This window comes from Prenolepis imparis, unplaced genomic scaffold (genome assembly GCF_030444845.1).
Source record: "Prenolepis imparis isolate NDT839.2.m4 unplaced genomic scaffold, iyPreImpa1.0 SCAF_473, whole genome shotgun sequence".
Taxonomy (NCBI): domain Eukaryota; kingdom Metazoa; phylum Arthropoda; class Insecta; order Hymenoptera; family Formicidae; genus Prenolepis; species Prenolepis imparis.
The window spans coordinates 1-21,805 of NW_028141631.1; the positions used below are offsets into that span (position 1 = coordinate 1).

The 21,805-nt window shown below is 36.0% G+C and overlaps 3 protein-coding genes across 4 annotated transcripts; 2 read left to right on the top strand and 1 right to left on the bottom strand.

Moving 5' to 3' along the window:
- Positions 1 to 26: 26 nt before the first annotated feature.
- LOC145948573 (ceramide kinase-like) lies at positions 27 to 12,598 on the top strand. 2 transcript variants are annotated; one of them, XM_083058236.1, is made up of 7 exons: positions 27 to 1,121; positions 5,112 to 5,305; positions 5,735 to 6,110; positions 6,398 to 6,550; positions 7,156 to 7,352; positions 7,801 to 7,930; positions 8,333 to 12,598. In XM_083058236.1, the coding sequence occupies exons 1-7, from the start codon at positions 767 to 769 to the stop codon at positions 8,350 to 8,352; spliced, it is 1,425 nt and encodes a 474-aa protein (XP_082914362.1). In that variant the 5' UTR covers positions 27 to 766; the 3' UTR covers positions 8,353 to 12,598. The 2 variants fall into 2 exon arrangements, with proteins under 2 accessions (XP_082914362.1, XP_082914361.1); XM_083058235.1 differs by having other exon boundaries at positions 29 to 1,121; positions 7,801 to 7,964.
- A 171-nt stretch (positions 12,599 to 12,769) lies between these two features.
- On the bottom strand, positions 12,770 to 14,679 carry LOC145948574 (evolutionarily conserved signaling intermediate in Toll pathway, mitochondrial-like). Its single transcript, XM_083058238.1, has 2 exons — positions 13,584 to 14,679; positions 12,770 to 13,379 (listed from the first exon to the last, which is right to left on the bottom strand). Exons 1-2 carry the CDS (start codon positions 14,485 to 14,487, stop codon positions 13,108 to 13,110), a joined length of 1,176 nt encoding a protein of 391 aa, XP_082914364.1. The 5' UTR covers positions 14,488 to 14,679; the 3' UTR covers positions 12,770 to 13,107.
- Positions 14,680 to 15,467: 788 nt separating this feature from the next.
- On the top strand, positions 15,468 to 17,761 carry LOC145948575 (MIP18 family protein galla-2-like). The gene is made up of 3 exons (XM_083058239.1): positions 15,468 to 15,711; positions 17,159 to 17,238; positions 17,323 to 17,761. The coding sequence occupies exons 1-3, from the start codon at positions 15,591 to 15,593 to the stop codon at positions 17,590 to 17,592; spliced, it is 471 nt and encodes a 156-aa protein (XP_082914365.1). The 5' UTR covers positions 15,468 to 15,590; the 3' UTR covers positions 17,593 to 17,761.
- Positions 17,762 to 21,805: the final 4,044 nt, after the last annotated feature.

The window sequence follows — 21,805 nt, forward strand, 5'->3', positions numbered from 1 at the left end:
CATATGCTTTCCTTGGAAAGCTATCGGCTCAACACTGTTTTATCGAACCTTAAGGGGATCCTAGTCGGATGATCGAACTCCGATAGGTTAGCACCACACATATCCAAACATATACACGTATACACATATACACACGATAGGTTAGCACCACACATATCCAACATATGCACGTATGCACACATATGCGTGAAAATGTTTTTAATATATAACTTTTTTATTAGACTTGCAATCTCACTTTTTATTGTTTACTAATATTTCTTCATGTTAACCCTATCGCGTATACTATATTTTATGCACAGATAAACTGCAGAACTATTTTTATTAAATAAGTATTGTTACGAGCTGACATGTAAGAAGCCGATAACAAAACTGTAATTTTTGATTTTTATATGATTTATATATGGAATTATAGCTAACGCGGTCCGTTTTTATAAGTACTTTAATCGTGGAAAAGGATTTATTGATCTGTATAGTCAATAAAAAGATATCCCAAAATAATAAAGTTGGTTCTGCCGTACCGACAGAACTAACTTTAGGATCCGACTAGGATCCCCTTAACGAGATACTTATCTGACAATTGACTATATATATAAGTGTGTGCTGCTATATACATATTCGTTGAGCGTAATATCCACCGATATTACACGATATTACGCGATATAATATAACGTTTTTTTTTTACATGTTTTAGAGATTATTTTTTAATATCACGATTAAAGAAAAATAGAATACAAAAATACCCATATTACGCATACACTTTTAATTTATGTCTAGCAGACACAATAGACAAAACGATAGTTTTGAGACGAGCCCCTTTTTTGTTTATAAGATCTCTATCGTAATAATAGTTTTTTTTTTCTTTTTTCGCTTTTCTCCAGCCAGATGGACGCTACCTTTGACGGACGTTTTGGCGGTGCGCTACGGCGATGACTGGATACCGGGTTTGAGCGTTAAAGAGAAACAACCGACCTCGTCGACCACAGTTTGTCCGACAAATTTCATTTTGCACTACGCGGTTCGCAGATCCAAGAACAAATGGCGACATCACAGCGTGACCATGAGCCACACGGATCCCAGACAGATTGCCTCGTGGGTGAAAACCATTCGAAATCACCTTTTAGGTGAGCTCTAATTGCGCAATTATTTTTTTACAATCGTCGCTTTGAATTTAGTAAAATTTATTTGAAACTTTACGAAAATATGTAGTATACGTATATGTATGTATGTATGTACGTACGTGTATGTAGAGAACAAAGTGTGATGACGAGAAAAGGGGAGGGGCAGAGGATAATTTTGAATATTTATTTTTATCAAAATAATTTAGTCGTCATTCAAAACTCTACCGCTCAACGATATTTTTCTTAGGAAAAGAAAAGGTCGACTTTAATCGTTGAAAAAATATGCAACATTTAGAAATACCTTTTGCTTACGATGGCGAAGAAAATGCAAGGCTGCAACTTATTATTTTAGCGATATCTGAAGCTGACTCGTTCGACATGCGTAAACGATAAAAAAACTTTGTTTATTACTTGGCTGTAAAAAATAACTGGAAATTTTCTCGTCCATTTAGTTGCTCAAAAAAGGTGCAAAAAGTTGCAAAAAAAGCACGATTGCATGAGGAAAATAATTAATCAAAAACTAATAAGAAATCAACGTGACGCATAAAAATTCATAATAAAAATTCATAATAAAAACTTATTGCTTCTCGTTTAGTCACTGCGATATCACTGCGGCGCCATGCACGCGCGCGCGCGCGCACGCAATATTATTTTTTTATAAATAAAATCATTAAAATTTCAATAACACAAGCACTTGGAGCTATGTGAAAAATGTTACAAGAGAAAATATAATGATATAAACCTTAAAAAAATATAGATTTGAGAGATTTACAAAAATCAAGACACCAAAGCAAACCAGTGTGAACCTAGCATCTCAATTGTTAGCATCTCACAAATTCTCTTCAAATTTACTTGCATCCGGCATAGTTCTAGGAGTTCTGATAAGTTTTAACAATAGTTCAATTGATTTACACATAAAATCGCGTTCTAAACAAATGAGATGCTAACTTCTCGTATGGCTTAACAGCATCTCATCGAATTTCGAATCTTTCAGCGTAAGGGAGCAATATTCCGACGAGTTCAACATCCTGGGCATGAGTTGTCAAGAGTTCAGGGAAAAAAAACTATAATAAAAAAAATTTATCATCGCAAAGTGAGATACTGCACAAAATTTCGGAGTTTCGGTTTATATATAATATAATAATAATATATATTTTTTTTAAAAAATAATATAAATATATTTTTTAAAAATTCGCCAGTCGTAAAGAATATAGAAGGAGGTTTGTAATGACGACCAAAAACTGGACTAAATTGAATTCATTTATTAGATAAAATTCATAACGTTTCGACCTTAGGTTTAGGTCATTATCAAATGTGAACTGAAACAATTATTACAATATTTTAAACATACAGTATTATGGCATGGTTATGATTGGATACAAAAGTATAGAAGAACTTACAGTAAGATGTATTATTTACGGTGTCAAATGAAATGCCATTATATAAATGGTATATGCGATGTTAGGATAGTTAATAATAAATATAATACGTGTGTCTTATGACATAACTAATCAGTAACTATGAATATTTAAGTCCTAGAGCAACAAACATTAAACGACTTTAATAACCTTATCGTATATAATGTTTAAATTCTCTGTGTCTCTATGTAGGTTAAGGGTATTATTACACTTTTTTATATAAAACATCTCAGCTATTTCTCTTTTTCTGGTGTGTTTTTCATTATGTAAGATAATCGGGTTATCCCAATCGAAATCGTGATTAAATTCAACTCTATGTTTGCTCACTACTGAATAATTGCTCTCATGCAATTTTATATATAATATTACTCGTATAGTTCTGGACATACTTCTAAAGAGTTCTAGACACTGGCAATGTCGAATTATTTTTAAATAAATTAATACTGTTTTAGCGTCGTGTACTTAGAGAGGGTGAGATGCTGGGCGAAATCTCGGAGTTCCGGCTTATATAAAATGTTTTTTGTATAGTACTGAGCATATTTCAGCATTTTCTAAAAAGTTCAAGGCACTAACAATGTTGTATTATTTTTAAAAAAATGTTTACTGCCCGAAAATGCATTTTAAGACAGATAAAAGTGAGATGCTGGTCGATATTCGAGAGTTCTAGTCATTGTAAAATATTTTTGAGAGAGAGAGAGAGAGAGAGAGAGAGAGAGAGAGAGAGAGAATGAGGGACGTCTTGTGTTTTAATAAATGCCAAGGAAACAGGATGGGTGCGCTCTAAACTACCCTTGTAGTATTGATCTGAAGATTTGCCGTGCTCGCGCACAATGCCATTTTCGTGAAAAAAACCCATTCAATTATCGACATTACGTTGCATAGAAAAGATCGATCGACAGTTTGCATGATTAAAAGTGTTTTTTCCTTCGAATCTACTCGACCCATTTCCGTTGTTAAAGAGATAAAATCGATTAAAATATGCGTGTGTGTGTATGTATATATACGAGGGTTGTCTGAAAAGTTTCCGACCTCAACATGAAGATGGCAGCACTCGTAAACAAAAGTTGGGGAATGTGTTTGCGCATGCTTTGAAAGGTACTCACCAAAATTTCAGCCATTTTGGACGCGCAGTTGTTGTTTGACAATCATTTGAGTGAGTCGATGTGAGTGTTTTTGTGAAAATGGAAAAAATCGAGTATCGAGCTGTCATTAAATATTTGTTTTTGAAAGGCAATACGCCTACGCAAATCAAAGACGAGTTGGACGCTGTGTACGGGGACTCTGCACCATCATTTACCACCGTGAAATTTTGGGCTGCTGAATTTAAACGTGGCCGTACCAGCTTGGGTGACGATGAACGTTCGGGACGTCCAAAAACTGCAACCACTGACGATAATATCACTCAAGTTCACCAAATGGTGCTAGACAACCGTCGAATTAAAGTTAGAGAGATAGCAGAGGCTATGAACATGTCCACAGAACGTGTTTGTCACATATTGAATCAAGATTTAGGCATGAGAAAGCTGTCCGCGCGTTGGGTGCCGCGTTTGCTCACTTTGGACCAAAAACGTGTTCGAATGAACATTTCCAACGCTCTGTTGGCGCAGTTTAGGCGCAATAAATCAGTTTTGGCGCCGATTAATTACTGTAGATGAAACTTGGATACACCATTATACTCCAGAAACAAAAACACAGTCAAAACAGTGGACTGCGAAGAGAGAATCGGCTCCAAAAAAAGCAAAGGTTGTTCCTTCGGCTGGGAAAGTGATGGCAACTGTTTTCTGGGATAGTCATGGAGTTATCTTAATCGATTATCTTCAAAAAGGAAAAACCATTACAGGAGCATACTACGCATCAGTACTTGACAAGCTGAAGGCAGAAATTGCGGAAAAACAGCCACATTTGCAGAAAAAAAAATTTTGTTTCACCAAGACAATGCGCCGTCTCACACCTCAGCGGTTGCCATGGCGAAAATCCACGAATTACGGTTTGAACTGCTTGACCACCCTCCTTACTCACCAGATCTAGCCCCAAGCGATTTTTTTTGTTCCCTAAGCTAAAAGTTGCGCTCGGAGGACAGAGATTTTCGTCGAATGAGGAGGCCATCATCTTCGTAAACAACTATTTTGCAGAGAAAGACGCCGAGTATTATTTGGACGGGTTGAAGAGATGGGAGCATCGCTGAGAGAAGTGTATAGACTTACAAGGAGACTATGTAGAAAAATAAAAATTAATTTGAAGAAAAAATGTCTTGTATCTTTGTTAGGTCGGAAACTTTTCAGACAACCCTCGTACATGTATGTAAATGGTCGTGCATGCGCGTGCGCATGTAGAAAAGAAACGTATACATTTTTTGATCAATTAATTAAACGATAATTCGCCCCTAATATCCACTTGAAATTTCATGTCTTATATTAAAAATGTATTTAAAAAATTTCTAAAATTCAAATTTGATTTGCCGCACGAGATTTAATGATTAATATTAAAAATTTTGAAAATTTCAATATTTAAATAAGAAAACTCCTAGAGTTTAAAGAATTAAAAATCGAATTTTATTTGTAGCCGATTGTTTCAGGTCTTACGTATCGACCGCGAAAGATGATGCTGTTCATCAATCCTATAGGGGGTAAGAAGAAAGGCGTCAAAATCTGGGAAAAGGACGTGCAGTCACTCATGACCATCGCTGGTATAGAGACAAAAATGATGGTCACCGAGCGGGCTGGCCACATTCGTGACGTTCTGCTGACGGCCGATTTGAGTGACTTACATGTGAGTCATGTTCTTGCAAGGCCAATGTGTTATGTTACTTTCGCGCAGAGTTTATACAAATCTAAGTGCAAATAAAAAAATTTATATACGTATATATTATATAAAATACCCGACTAGTGTACACACAAGTGTATACACACAAGTCATCTATATAAGTAAATTTATACTAATTATAAATGTATATAATTATATATTTATTATTTATATTACTATAATTACAAAATCTGGAAAATTGCGTAAATCTAGAAATTTCAATTTTAATAAAATCGATAAATATAAAATACCGCATAAATAAAAAAAAAATTGATCTATATAAATTTTTGAATATATACATACATACACATGCATAAATGGAAAACTGCTTCATATTGAATCGTTCCAAGCAATTTTCAAGTTATTCTCAAGCTACTCTTTCGCGACGCATTTTAGGCAGTAGTGTGCATCGGCGGCGACGGCACGTTCGCCGAGGTGTTCAACGGGCTGATTCTAAGAGCAATCAAGGATCAACAGATCGATCCCAACGATCCCGACGTGAGACTTCCGAGACCTGTTTTGCCCGTCGGCGTTATACCCAGCGGTAGCACGGATACGGTGGCCTACAGCCTGCACGGTACTACCGATGTGCAGACCGCTGCTATACACATCATTTTCGGTGATTCGATCGGTCTGGACATCTCGTCGATCCACAGCAATCGCACCTTGCTCAGATTATACGCTAGCGTGCTCAGTTACGGTTATCTAGGCGACGTAATTCGCGATAGTGAGAAATTTCGCTGGATGGGGCCTCACAGATACGATTGGTCCGGTAAAGTTTAAAAATTTCCGTCATTTCATTTATATAACATTTGGAGAAAATTTTTATACAAAGTCTAAAACTTGAATTATATAAAGTAACATATTTATCCACATTAATTAATTAATTAATCTATATCTATATCAATTTAATAAATATGAGAAAAGTAGATAATCTAATGTGTGTGTGTGTGTGTGTGTGTGTGTAATCACTGTGTTTTTACATGTTAATTAATAATAACATGTTACACACTCTGAGAACATAAAATATTTAATATTAAATTAATTACATCTTTTTAGGGTTTAAAAAAATAATAGCGAATAAGGGTTACAAGGGCGAGATCGAGCTATTGTCGGATCCGTGTCATCCTGCCAGTAGCACCAGATGTATGAAAAACTGTTCACGCTGTTTGCAACACATGCACAATAGCATTCCCGATGAGGAAATCGCCAGTACGTGTTAAAAAATTAATAAAAGTAAAACTTGAATATATAATAGATATATATATATATATATACAGGGTGTCCGGTAATAGTCGCATCAACCGTCGTGTGCAGGTAGAGCTAGTTAAACCGAATAGAAAAGTCCTCTACCATTTTGCGATATTCTCAATAATAAGAGAGATATTAATTAATAAAGATCGGCCAATTCGCGTGACGACGGCGAGAAGAGACAGCCCAGTTTTATGTCGTTACTAAGCATGCGGCGAAAAGAAACAGTATAATGTTACACGGTTGCTAAGCGCGCGATGAAGCGGGGAGGAGCGCTTTACAAAAGACAGTAACTCCATACGAGTAGCGCTAACTCTGGACCCCCGAGTGGGCTGTCTCTTCTCGCCGCACGCTTATCATCGCGCGAATTGGCTGATTTTCTTTAATTTATTTCTCTCTTATTATTGAGAATATCGCAAAATGGTAGAGGACTTTTCTACTCGGTTTAACTAGCTCTACCTACACACGACGGTTGATGCGACTATTACCGGACACCCTGTATATATATATATATATAATAATTGAAAAATTGGATAAAAACTTTATGCTTTTTCTTTCGCGAGAAGGATGGGTGACAGTCAGTGGAAAGTTTTTCATGGTCAACGGCGCGAATGTGTCTTGCGCCTGCTCGAGAAGTCCCATGGGCTTTAGTCCTCATTGTCACATAGGTGATGGCTGCGTAGATGTCATTCTAATTCGACACACATCTCTGATAAACAATATCAGATTACTACTCAGATTGTCCAGCAAACGAAAGACTCTGGTATGCCAATATCGTTTATTCGATCGTCAATTGATCGCTCATTTTTCTACTTGACCCTCTAACGGACTGTGTGGTCGCTAAATCTATTATTACTTATAGATAACCAATCAGAAATAGACAGTTGAAATTATAACAAAAATTAAATCGTTATTTTGTCGTTTTTATATAAAACACACAAAGTTTTTCTCACAGAATCTAGTAAACGATATAATATTTCGTTATTATAAGATAATATTCAAAACTACACACTATATATGAAATTATTTTCAATTCGCAATTATAATGTAATATACACTACGTTTGATTACACGGTGTGTAATTATAAAATACTTTAGAATATATCAGGATTGCACTATTTAAAATTGTTCAAATTATTTACGTTACAGTATAATATACTTTATTTTTTAAACATGTATGTAAAGCATAGAAAAATTGATCTTTATTGCAGTACGAGCTACCGTTTGTCGAGGTCTATCGAGCGAGAGAATTCACATTCCGCGCTCTGCCGACACCGCAATTGGAAAACGAGGTGAACCAAGTCCGTTCCAACTCTCGGCTCAGCGTATGGAACTGCGACGGTGAGGTGCTCGACAACACTAATGTGAAAATCAGGCGAGTAAACGACACGCGATAGCATCCGGATTATCAGTACGCACACGTATTGTGTTGATCCATGTCTCAATCCTTCAATGTATGTGTGTACAATCGGAATTTTAACTTGTCTCAAGATTTTTTTTGTCTAAAAGATTTGGATTAATTAATTGAAAGCTATATTTATCGATATTACTTATAGTAATCGAGCTAATACGGGTATGTGTCTTGTTACGAGTTCTGAAGGCGTTAATAAAATAATAGCATCTTGAAAATTCTCTCTACGCGATAGTACTTTACTTGAGATTTTTTAAGCACTTAGCTATCTGACAATGAGAGTCAAATTAAACTTTACACTAAATTGCTAAATGTGTCTGTATTACGTACAGAGTACACTGCCAACTGCTGAAGGTTTATACGAGACAAGCTCAAGAATCAACTCGGGAATCGACCTGCTTCACTTGTTCTATGTGAATAAGCTACGAACGAGGTCGTCGAACGGGGTCCGAAACTTTAAGGTCGCGATCCCGTTGCACGACATTCTTAAAGGCGTTAAAGTTCCTTTATCTCTTGCCCTGTCGTCCATCCTCGCGAGATTATCTTACAGTATAATATATATATATTAGATTGATCGAAAAAAAGTTTGTTCCTATACGTTGTCTTATACTAGAAAAATTTAACAAAAAAAAAACCAGACTTTTTGATCATGCTAATATTTCCAAGCATATACGTAACACAAAACAATTTGTGTTGCGTACGGACGTTTTACATTTTTCCGCAAATTACTTTTAAAAGATAATCCTAGATAAGCAGCGTTATTTTTAGCTCTATTGTTGACACAGCGATACTTTGGTTCACATTACATGTATAATTTCGTGTACAGAAAATATTTATTTAACTTTTTATTTTTTCATTGTTTGGCCACTTTTCGCGCGCGTCTTTCAAAAGTATTGAACATTCCACCTGACAGAGCGCGCGCTATGTAAATCTTACCAAGTGACGCTGATGAATCACAATTTTACATGTACGTTGGATAAGTTTAAAAGATACTGTGTAAGATACTGTGTAAGATACAAAGTATTAATTGGAAAAAGCGCGGTGTATCGCGACACGTTTGCTTCATTTGACTTGTGCGACATTTGCAAAAGCAGATTTCAATTGAAGTTAGTTCCGTTCGTTAATTACTATACATTCCGCGCTAATCGCGCACACCTTTATTTGGTAGGAGACAAATCGAGGATATCGAAAGATGAGAAGATATTGTATTCACTTTTTGAAGCACTTACTTACACACAATTCCAATACCATCATTTTTCGAGACTATTTTATCGATAGCATCCCTATAAAAGGGAATATTGCACATCTTCGCAATCTATATATATTAGTTTCTGTATAGTTTTGCATTTAATATATTCTGTTTCTATACATATGTATATTATACAAACAAGCAACAGAAACCTCTCGAAACGGAATAAAAAACCTATTGTGAAAACAATTTTTCTGAAAATTGAAAAATTGCAATCAAAAATTCCTTGTTATCGAGTTACCAGCGGGACATTAATTAAAAATTAATTCAGAGATTGCATATTTATCATGATCTCATGACACAAAAAGATGACGATGACATAATCAGGCCGGTTGTACTTTTACATTTTGTACTTAAAACGTTTTGTATTATCGATGCTCGTAGCAAATTCAAAACGTGATATAGGGAAATTAGCGTTACTTAAATTTATTACATACATATTATTGATACTGTAAGTTAATTCTAGCGATAAATTCGCGATCCAATAGTAAATGCAATATCGTATTATCGTAATGAATCGACGTAATAATTAATGCGGTACCGCGCGCCCAAGTATATTTAAGCGGTAATTTAAGCGTAACGCAATTTAAGCGTTCTCACAACTCACTAAGCTTTTTTTTTATATTTTTGATAATTTTTCGTGTGTAAAGACAATCAAGATGCAAAGATGGTGCTTGTGAATGATACAGAGATTTTGGGAGATTTTGTTATTATGAACTTTTTAGTTTCAAAATCGGCACGTGTTTAAAAATTAAAAAATTAATTGTTAATGTCGAACGATAGTCGTCTTTATTCGCCAAAGTTTTTAGAATATTTGTACATTAATTATAATGAAAAAATGTATTAAAAAATAAAGTATAATGAGACGTTAATTATTTACGATTGAACCGCGAATATATGTGCAAATGTATATATACTTTGACTGTGAAAATAAATTGCAGAGCGGAGCTAAAATCCAAATAGGTAGGGGAAAAAAAAAAAAAAAAAAAAAACATTTTTGATCCAACTTTTTCCCCTCTCTACCGAAATATGTATATTTACCTAAACGCCTTTGCGCGTTTTATTTATGATAACATTTAAAATCCTGACAAATTATTCTCAGGTTCATCGTTGCGTAACACGACACATTCGCAATTAATATTCGCAGAAAATATTTACGATTACGCGTAATGTTATACCGCATATCTCCTATTTTTAGTGTTTTAAGCAGGTGCTATTTTGCGTTGTGAAAAATTATACATGTAGGTGGATATTTTTCGCTGCAAGCGTCAAGTATAATTGATACGATAATAGCGAAGCGGCACAAACGGTACTATATAAGCACAGCCACGTTCTATCTATATAGTCTAACTATAAAAAATTCATCGGTGCTATAACATTCGTGATTGCGCTCGTCTTCGCTCGTCGTAGAAACGCGTCATGCAACTAGGAAATGACACAATACATGTTCTATTTTATGCATAAGATTAGAATTTGACGATTCGTTTTTAAGAAAAATTAGATTTCTTGATGTAAAAATTACATTGCAAGTTTATGCGCAGGTATAATTTATTCCTTTAAATAATGACATATCATAGATTTATACAACTGTATATATGTTACGGGCGAAGTCTGCAAGTTGTGCAGAGCCGACATTGCCCGGGCGATGTCAGCATTGCATAACCCTCTTAGGCAAAGCCCGCTGAAATGGTTTATTTACTGACATGGCCCGGTTTGATATGGGCAAAGTCGACACTGCCTACTCAACGATAGCAATGTCAGTAACTACTATTATATTACGAACTTCGCCCGGTTCCAAATGGGCAAAGTCGACATTGCTAATTCTTCATGGGCAGAGTCGATTTCGCGGAACAGTCGGCAGAGGGCGGCTAGGGTAATTATTCAGTTTAGCGGCCTCACCTCAAATATTATTAATTTGCACTCATTCGACGCGTTTTTGCTTACAACGAAAGAATCTGGCAGAAAAAAGCGTCGCTCTGCCTCACAAAGCGAAATATTAACAGTTAAAGTTGACTACTTTTGGGTTAGGAAATCTGTCATACCGATGACACAAGTACTCTCTGCGCTCTGCGGTCACATGTGCATGCTCTGTGGTCATAGTAGAACAGTCTTACACACACACACACACACACGGGGGGTCCAAGGGGGGCCGAAGGCCCCCCTCCCGCACCCTCCCCGCCGGTAGGCAGGGTGGACCTCGCTTTACAACTTAAATGCGTCCCCTACCGAAGGCCCCCCTTGCACCCGCCCGTGTGTGTGTGTGTGTGTGTGTGTGTAAGACTGTTCTACTATGCAAACCTATTTGGAATTCTGTAAATATAGATCTTGTTTCGCACTTTAAGCACCGGATGATTATTCGTATCAAAACGCATGCGCATGTGGCCACAGAGCATGCGCATCTGACCGCAGAGAGTACTTGTGTCATCGGTATGATAGATTTCCTAACCCAAAAGTAGTCAACTTTAACTGTTAATATTTCGCTTTGCGGGGCAGAGCGACGCTTTTTTCTGCCAGATTCTTTCATTTTAAGCAAAAACGCGTCGAATGAGCAGATTTATTGATATTTGAGGTGAGGCCGCTAAACTGAATAATTACCTTGCCGCCCTCTGCCGACTGTTCCGCGAAATCGACTCTGCCCATGAAGAATTAGCAATGTCGACTTTGCCCATTTGGAACCGGGCGAAGTTCGTAATATAATAGTAGTTACTGACATTGCTATCGTTGAGTAGGCAGTGTCGACTTTGCCCACATCAAATCGGGCCATGTCAGTAAATAAACCATTTCAGCGGGCTTTGCCTAAAAGGGTTATGCAATGCTGACATCGCCCGGGCAATGTCGGCTCTGCACAACTTGCGGACTTTGCCCGTAACATATAGATCCGCAAGAAAGTTGCTCTCTATTGCGTATTTTGTCTTGCGACGTATCAATTGGCGCGATTAAATATATATTTTTTTTCTTTTTTTTGGCGGTTTAAACTCAAGTATTGCCAAAGTAGTATCGTCGAAGCAATTCTTCATGGACGATGCCACTTTGTGATCACTACTGGGATTTATTACTAGGATATTTTGCAGACGTATGATACCAGAAACAATCATGTAAATATATGTACAGATATGTGTATATATATACATGTTACAGATGTGTACATATATATACATATTTTTTAATCGCAATGTATTTCTAGAAAATGAACGACAGTACAGCGAATCAATGTGATGATCTATTGACCAGCGATATATATATATATATGTATACACACACACACACATAAAATTTTAATTTTTATCGTTGAAAAAGTGCACCGAAGGTAACGCCCGGTTGCACAGAATAAATTATATCTTTCCATGTATCATGTATTTTTTATTTATATATATATCCCAGTTCCCCCCTAATATAATCTATTGGTATCAATCAACAATTAAATATTTTTTCATGTCATATATTTATGACGAGAGATAACAAATCTTTTTTAAGCCACGTGAAAGTATTGAAAGAGTTTAAATTATTCGACAAGTTGATATTTAAATTATTAACACAAATGTTATATATTATCTTTACATATATACAAACTAGATCTATCTACACATATGTATCAGTTCATTATATTATAGTGAATTCTGTCACCCACACACCATACTGCACTAATACACATTTAAAGTTGCTATACACGAGTTATTTGAATATAAAAACATAATAAATATTTTAAATGTCCAATAATTAATTTCGTCAAGTGTTCGTATTTTACATTAAGATGTATAATGTCCTTTAATGTACATGTAGTGCAGTGTGCATGACCGAATTCGCTATTAATTAGCATCACTAATGCGATTTGTAATAGTCTAGCCATTCATACCTTTATTAATCTTTTGTATGCACCATTTCACTCTTGCCCTTTGCAGTCTCAATGTACAGCTGTTCCTTGGTAAACGATGCTACTTTAAACATTATTGGGATTACATTCAAGATAGGATTCTGTTTCTGCAGACATCGTATCCAGGACAAGAGAGAATCTTTTGTAGATGTACCCGTAGCACACATTGCAAAGTATATGCCATCATCTTGCTCATGAACTGTAGGAGCAGGGATTATTTCCTTTTTATCCCAGAAGGGGATTCTAATATCCAACACGTCTGTAAAAAAGAAAAAAAATGTACAATTATATTTTTCTATTAAAGTCATGTTTCGTGTTAGATACTTGAATATTTGTATACAATTGATTGTAATATGAAATCTGTATTGTAATATAAAATCTTGCTCTATATAAAATTACGCGTGTAAATTATGATCTATCGTTAATCGGTGGACAATTTAATTAGCAATTTGTTATTTCTCACCATCGATATCTTCATATTTCTTCTTCTTTCTGATTTCTCCTCTCAGTATGAAATAATCTATACACTGATCCGCAACCCAAACTGTATACGGTCCTTCGACAAAAATTGGATCGCTAGGAGATTGCATTTGCAATAGCCTCTCTTGCAGGCTGCTCATGACAGATATAATCCACGTGTCCTCGATGGAGTCTTGTACGTCCTTGGTCTCAAACTCTGTGATCTTAGTCTGCACATCTACGCTAGATATCTTGCTCATCGCCAATCTCGCAAGTACTCGTGGATCCTTGGGTGCCGGTCTGGCGCAAGGCCAAGGATTCAAGTTGGCAAACTTGGGCATCCAGTACATCATTCTCCAAAATTTCTTCAGCGGTGCACCGTGTTTTCCGAAAATATTTAACAGCGTGTCCTGCATTTCCACGTCTGGTATCACGCAATTTTTCTCCATTTTGCACAGCAAGTCGATGGCTACGTACTGCTGTTTAGGATAATGCATAACCATTGTTTGGAAAAAGTTGGTGGGGATAAATTTGCCCTTGGGAAGCACGTCCAACAGAACTTTATATACGGCCAGATCTCGATTCACGCCAAAATCATCCATATATTTGAGGGCGACCTGAATAAACTCCACGTGACCGCGTCTAAGCTCGTTGTTGCTCTTATATTGTCGGATTATGTCCAGATAAGCCTCCTTCTCCTTGCTCTCGGCGTTCGCAAAGGCCTGGAGGACGAGAGCCGATGGCTTGTCATCCTTTTTGTCGTCTCTATGCAGAAATCCGCTGGTATGAACGGCGTTAACGGCGTTACTCGCCCGACCTAACGCAGGATCTGCAATCTTACGCGGCGATTGTTTCAACAAGGCGGGGACACCCCGTGTAAAAACGCCCCTCGTAATCCGCGAGAGCATGTCGATCGATCGTATCCCTTCAAACTGTACGACACATTATTCTCGACACGTTACGATTGATTTACTCGCCAAAGTAAATCGCGTCCGCGAGATTATTTTGCACCGAGTCACTTAACCTCCTCTTTCAACCGTGTTTTCATTCCGCGCGCCATTTTATGTTGGATTGGATGCGCACCACGCATCTGCGCATAGTGACGGAAAATTCTCTCGATTGTTGCTACGTTTATGACCATAGATGTATTAAATATATAGAGGAGCATGGAGCATGCCCAGCTTGTCTAGCCCAGGGATGTTTGATACGCATTCCAGAAGTATTCTATGTATAACGCTGGGTCCACAATAGGTGATTTAAGCCCTAAGCCTTAAGAAATTGATCAATCGCAGTCAAGTATGAGGAGAAAACTCGACTGTGATTGGTCAATTTCTTAAGGCTTAGGGCTTAAATCACCTATTGTGGACCCAGCGTAAAGCCTAGTCTACAATAGAGTCGTAAGGTCGTAAACGTAAGAAATTGACCAATCACAGTCGATTATTCTCCTCGAATTCAACTGTGATTGATCAATTTCTTACGTTTACGACCTTACGACTCTATTGTAGACTAGCCCTAACGCTGGGTCCACAATAGGTGATTTAAGCCCTAAGCCTTAAGAAATTGATCAATCGCAGTCAAGTATGAGGAGAAAACTCGACTGTGATTGGTCAATTTCTTAAGGCTTAGGACTTAAATCACCTATTGTGGACCCAGCGTTAAGATGCAAATACGGCTCTGTGATTGGTTACGCTGGGTCCACAATAGATGATTTAAGTCCTAAGCCTTAAGAAATTGATCAATCGCAGTCAAGTATGAGGAGAAAACTCGACTGTGATTGGTCAATTTCTTAAGGCTTAGGGCTTAAATCACCTATTGTGGACCCAGCGTAAGTGAAACAGAGAGCACTACCGTTGGTTACGTACCTCGCTCGCGCATGTGCAGTTCATTTTCGTCCACGCAGAAATTGCCAGAGTTGCGCTATTGTATATACTGTGCCCATAGACACAATGAACTACACTGCTAAACTTGATAAACTGCGAAGAATGTTTATTCAATCTCAATAATACTCACAATGAACGAGAATTTGGAAAACATCAATCCAAAACTTTACAAAAAATTGAATGACAGAGAAGTCACAGCCGAAGAGCAAGACGAAGATGTTGCGGATGCATTTGACGCAAGAGAGATTTTCGGTATATAATTTCAATGTTATCAATAATTTACTCTTGTTTATCTAATTATGAGAGAGAGTGCAATAGTTTATATAACTAATATACATGTAATCGCATTTATATAATAAAATACGTAACATGTTTTATCAACTATATATTAGATTAAATTATTATAAGAGACCAAATGTGACGAGCAGTTTTTTGGATGACAATAATATCAAAAACGTGTGTATATTATATTCTATTTAATATCTATAGACGTTTCGACTTTACTTAGTCTTTTTCAATATAAACGATAAGAAAATAATAATAAAATAATCAATAAGTTACAGTATAAAAAATCATCGTGAAGGTTGTTTCGACTTAAACATAAATTTAAAATTGAGATAGATTCGTTAGGAAATAGAACATTGTTAGTGACGCAGTTCCATATAGATCGGTCAGATTACTTGATAATGAACGACTCCCCCTGAACATCAACGTCTCTCGTCATTTTTTGATAACAATATTAGGACACATTGAGTTTTAATAAAAAGAAAAATTCATCGTTGTGAACCGAGAAGTTGTCCTTTTTAAGGTGTCCATATTTTAATATTGTAGTTCTTATAAGAATTGTGTCGCCAGTCAATGTTGAGACTTGATAGGAGTGTGATCTTATACAATAATTGTAATGTGTGTGCGGACATCTTTCTACACAATTCTTATAAGAACTACAATATTAAAATATGGACACCTTAAAAAGGACAACTTCTCGGTTCACAACGATGAATTTTTCTTTTTATTAAAACTCAATGTGTCCTAATATTGTTATCAAAAAATGACGAGAGACGTTGATGTTCAGGGGGAGTCGTTCATTATCAAGTAATCTGACCGATCTATATGGAACTGCGTCACTAACAATGTTCTATTTCCTAACGAATCTATCTCAATTTTAAATTTGTTATGTTTAAGTCGAAACAACCTTCACGATGATTTTTTATACTGTAACTTATTGATTATTTTATTATTATTTTCTTATCGTTTATATTGAAAAAGACTAAGTAAAGTCGAAACGTCTATAGATATTAAATAGAATATAATATACACACGTTCTTGATATTATTGTCATCCAAAAAACTGCTCGTCACATTTGGTCTCTTATAATAATTTAATTTGTGTTACAATATACGAGCCTTTGTTTAATTAATTAATTGTTTTTTATATATTAGATGTTTATCTTCTCATTATTAATGAGAAATAAAATATATAACTTTAGATTGTATTAACAAGAAAAAATATCTGTTTTATTTATCAAATATGACATCAAATATGTATATTTGATATTTGTCTGTCGAATAAAGAATAACTGTATATTTGCTAATATATATATAATATTATTTAACGATACACAAACTATAAATTATATAATGTTATATATGCATGCACTCTCTAAATGGAACAGAATCTAATATCGATTATTGATTTCTAGATATCATTAGAAACATTAATGATCCAGAACATCCTTTAACTCTAGAAGAATTAAATGTAGTAGAGCAGGATCTCATTGAGGTAACATATACATGTATTTTTTTAACACTAGTAGTCTGAATTGCATTACTGCAATTTGGAATTGCTAAAAATTCAACTTTATAGGTGGACGATAAAAGAAACAGAGTAGATGTAAAGTTTACACCCACCATACCTCATTGCAGCATGGCCACTTTAATTGGATTGTCCATCCGTGTACAATTGCTGCGTGCTTTACCTGCTAGGTTTAAGGTCAGCGTGGAAATTTCTCCTGGTACACATGCCTCGGAGGAAGCAGTGAACAAACAACTCGCAGATAAGGAAAGAGTGGCTGCAGCTTTAGAAAATTCTATGTTACTCGATGTGATCAATCAGTGCTTAGCTCCAAAATATTAACATGTATAAATTTTAAGATTTTTATCTTTACAACAATACATACATAATTTTGTTTTTACAAACCCACACACACACACACACACACACATATAGCTTTAAATTTCTATCACAAGTTTATCTTTCTAAAAAATTTTGCAATCAGAAAAGTAAATAAAATTATTTTCATTTATCTATCGTGTTATGGAATTTAATTTTATTTTAATTTTAATATTTTAATTTTTTATGTGCTATAAGCAGTCTACAATAATACACAATAGCTCTTATAATAATCTAGAAATTAATCGAAAAGTGAATAGCTTGAAAATTTTATTAAAGATTTGTGTAAAAATTGTGATAGAAATATTCAAGTGTCATATATGTGCGTGCGTGCGTGCGTGTGCGTGTGTGTCATGTGTGTAGTTAAATATTATGAGAGAGAGAGAGAGAGAATATATTAAAAGATATTAAAAGAAAATATATTAAAAAATAAAACTTTAATAAAATTAATACAATGTTAATATATCTATTAAAAGAAAAGTAGAATAAAACAAAAGGAGAGCAGAATTCTTACAGAGAGAAGATATTTACTGCACATCGACATTCTCTGTCAACATTTAATAAATATAAAGTGAAAATTATACATAGATATTTTTCTTATGGGAAAAAGTTTGAATATATGACGTCACATGGTTATAAAACTCGTGTTTTACATACGTGACACGCGTTTTTATTCGCATAAATACGCGCATTGTTAGTTTTTGCCTATTTTTACTCGATTTTTTTACTTTTCTGGTTTGTTTGGTATCATGGATCAAATCAAAGATTTCTTAGGCCGGTATTCATAGTTCGATCTTAAGTCGGGTCTACATTGGTCGTAGAATCGTAGATCGTAAGAAAATTGACCAACCACAGTTGATTATTTTTGAAATAATCGACTGCGGTTGGTCAATTTTCTTACGATCTACGATTCTACGACCAATGTAGACCCGGCCTAATGCCCGTATCACATTAGCGATTGACGATTGCGTATGCGATTGCGACTTTACAAATAGACGAATGGCTAAACTCCGCTAAACAGCAATCGCTGGCCGGCTGCTTCCTGATTGGTCCATTTGACGAATCGCAATCGCAGACGCAATGGCCAATCGCTAGTGTGATACGGGCATAAGGGCCATTCCACAATAGGTTGCAAATGCTCTCGTTGCCAGTTGATAATTGAGAGCATTTGCAACCTATTGTGGAATGGCCCTTAGATCGTCAAGTCCGAGCTTGAGATGCTACGCAGCCATTTGATTGGTTGAATGGGATCTTAAGGGGTCTACATTAGTCGTAGAATCGTAGATCGTAAGAAAATTGACCAACCACAGTCGACTATTTCAAAAATAATCAACTGTGGTTGGTCAATTTTCTTACGATCTACGATTCTACGACCAATGTAGACTTGGCCTTAAGTCAACCTCTGACCAGACTTAAGATAAATCCTAAATATAAGATCGGACTATTGGCCGGTATTCATAGTCCGTTCTTATTTCAAGACCGTCTTAAGTAATGTCTTAAGATGCAAATACGGCTCTGTGATTGGTTAATCACATCTTAAGATTGTACTTAAAGCCTAATCTACAATGGCAGTAAGCAGTATAGAGTAAGCAGTAAGCAGTAAGCAGTATGAAATGGGAATTGCCCATTTCGTTACTCCCGGTCTTTACATCCACTAAAAACAGTATACAATGGCAATAACAAGGCTGTAGAATAGAGAGTATACTGTTTTTAGTGGATGTAAAGACCGGGAGTAACGAAATGGGCAATTCCCATTTCATACTGCTTACTGCTTACTGCTTACTCTATACTGCTTACTGCCATTGTAGACTAGGCTTAAGGATGCCGTGTAAACGTACTCTATGAATACCGGCCAATGAATACCGGCCTTATTAATATTTTTAGCTCATCGTTCGTAAGGTCCTGCGCACAATAGAAAAAATATTAGGAATAGGAATAAATATTAAGCATGAAGGTGCAGTCCCATGGAGCAGTGTACGGCGTACCGGCGTAGGCGTAAAAGAGCTTGGCCAATCACAGGCTTTACGCTCGTTTTCATTACGCCAGCACAAACATCGGCTGTCCCATGGAGCGTATTTATGCTGGCGTAATGATCAATAAGCCAATCACAGTAGCTTTTACAAAGTTTATTTTGAAAATGGATATTTAAGGGGTCTTGTGATTGGCTTATTGATCATTACGCAGCGTAAATACGCTCCATGGGACAGCCGATAAAAAGATTTTAGCGCAACTTTTTAACATATATTTATATATTATAACAAAGTTAAAATTCAAGTGTGTATAATCTCGTTAAAATGTCAGGCTCGGAATTTGCATTAATTAATTTAATAAAATACTTGAAAATTTACAAATGTCCGAAAAATACGCTATGCAAAGAAGCTATTCGACAAAAATTAGTTCAAATATATATAATTTATAAATTGATGAAAGCTGAAGAGAAGAAAAAAGATTCCCGAATTAGACGTAATCCTCGAAAATTTTGGGTTCGATTTTTAGTATTGAAAGACGATTAGCACAAGGGGCTAGCAACAATCTGGTCGAAGAAATGATTTACACAGATACAGATAAATTCCTCAATTTTTTTCGAATGACTCCAGAAATATTTGAAAAATTGTTGCAAATTGTTTCACCACGTATACAGAAACAATTTGTAATTATAAGAAAAATTTTAGATCGGATAATGTACGAGTTATTAAACCGAATTATATAGGCCGTCACGTAAACATCTGTACGCGCTGTACTACGCCGGATACAACAGCGTAAAATCTGTGATGGCGTAATGAAAACGAGCGTAAAGCCTGTGATTGGCCAAGCTCTTTTACGCCGTACGCCGGTACGCCGTATGCTGCTCCATGGGACTGCACCTTTACGCTGGGTCCACAATAGGTGATTTAAGCCCTAAGCCTTAAGAAATTGATCAATCGCAGTCAAGTATGAGGAGAAAACTCGACTGTGATTGGTCAATTTCTTAAGGCTTAGGACTTAAATCACCTATTGTGGACCCAGCGTTAGGCTTACTGCACAATACAAAAGTATAGACAATAAAATTAGAGAATAAAAATATTCATGCATCAACAGAAGCAGATAGATATTATAGGGAATAACAATAGATATTTTTTGCTTATTGATGAATATTTTCTATTTTCTGTTCCTATTGGTTGTACTTTTGTATTGTGCAGGAAGCTTAAAGCTGGGAACATAATGCTAAGCGATAGCGATAGGAATAGCGATAACGATAGAAAAATATCTATTCTCTGTTCTATTGGTGGAATAAAAAGTATTTACCAATCGGAACAGAGGTTAGATATTATTCTATCGCTATCGCTATTCCTATCGCTATCGCTTAGCATTGTGTTCCCAGCTTAATGTTTAATATTTATTCCTATTCCTAATATTTTTTCTATTGTGCGCAGGGCCTAACGTTCAAAAAGCTACTTCTCATTAAAGTTTATTCGCCGTTTAGAAACGCGGCTTTCTCGACGCGCTATCACGTGACTCGTGTCATGTGACATGTGTTTTGGTGCAATATTTGGAGCAACATGGCGACTCTCGCTGTCAAAGTTCGATGAATCTACGTTATCCGGAGACTCATTTCTGTCGTATGTCGTGTCCGATGAGTTAACGTTAAAAGATGCCCGTTGACATTAATCGTTTGACGGAGGGTTGGTTAGAATTAGAAAGCGATCCAGGTACATTGGTGAAAAATGATGAGAAATAATATAATGTCTGTCAATAAAATGTGTCAATTTTGGTGCATCTCTTTTATAGTTTTTAAGAAGCGCGCGTTATTGCGCCGTAAATTTTGCGACACTTGAAAATTGTAAATTTTTTCACGCATGACATGTTCAAGGCTTGTTCACGCTACTCTTGGAAGACTTTGGGGTGAAGGGCGTTCAGGTGGAAGAGATCTACGATCTGCAAAAATCTCTCGAAGGTCCGGTCTACGGTTTCATCTTTCTATTCCGCTGGATCGAAGAACGGCGATCAAGACGGAAGGTCGTGGAGCAGGATGAGAGTTTTGTCAAGGATGAAGAGATTGTCAATAACATCTTCTTCGCGCAGCAGGTCTTACATACAGTTTTACATCTTGATCTATTATTTGTATAATCTTTATATATATATATATTTTTGCATAATTATTGTACAAAACAGGTTGTGCCCAACAGCTGTGCGACTC

What these genes read in the sequence shown, in the direction of transcription:
- LOC145948574 (XM_083058238.1), bottom strand. Translation starts at nt 14,487, where the DNA reads ATGCTCTCGCGGATTACGAGGGGCGTTTTTACACGGGGTGTCCCCGCC. An exon ending in GAAATATGAAGATATCGATG is followed by an intron (nt 13,380 to 13,583) that starts GTGAGAAATAAC and finishes TCTTTTTTACAG; the next exon opens with ACGTGTTGGATATTAGAATC.
- LOC145948573 (XM_083058235.1), top strand. Translation starts at nt 767, where the DNA reads ATGTCTAGCAGACACAATAGACAAAACGATAGTTTTGAGACGAGCCCC. An exon ending in CATTCGAAATCACCTTTTAG is followed by an intron (nt 1,122 to 5,111) that starts GTGAGCTCTAAT and finishes CGATTGTTTCAG; the next exon opens with GTCTTACGTATCGACCGCGA. An exon ending in CCGATTTGAGTGACTTACAT is followed by an intron (nt 5,306 to 5,734) that starts GTGAGTCATGTT and finishes GACGCATTTTAG; the next exon opens with GCAGTAGTGTGCATCGGCGG.
- LOC145948575 (XM_083058239.1), top strand. Translation starts at nt 15,591, where the DNA reads ATGAACGAGAATTTGGAAAACATCAATCCAAAACTTTACAAAAAATTG. An exon ending in TGACGCAAGAGAGATTTTCG is followed by an intron (nt 15,712 to 17,158) that starts GTATATAATTTC and finishes ATTGATTTCTAG; the next exon opens with ATATCATTAGAAACATTAAT. An exon ending in TAGAGCAGGATCTCATTGAG is followed by an intron (nt 17,239 to 17,322) that starts GTAACATATACA and finishes TCAACTTTATAG; the next exon opens with GTGGACGATAAAAGAAACAG.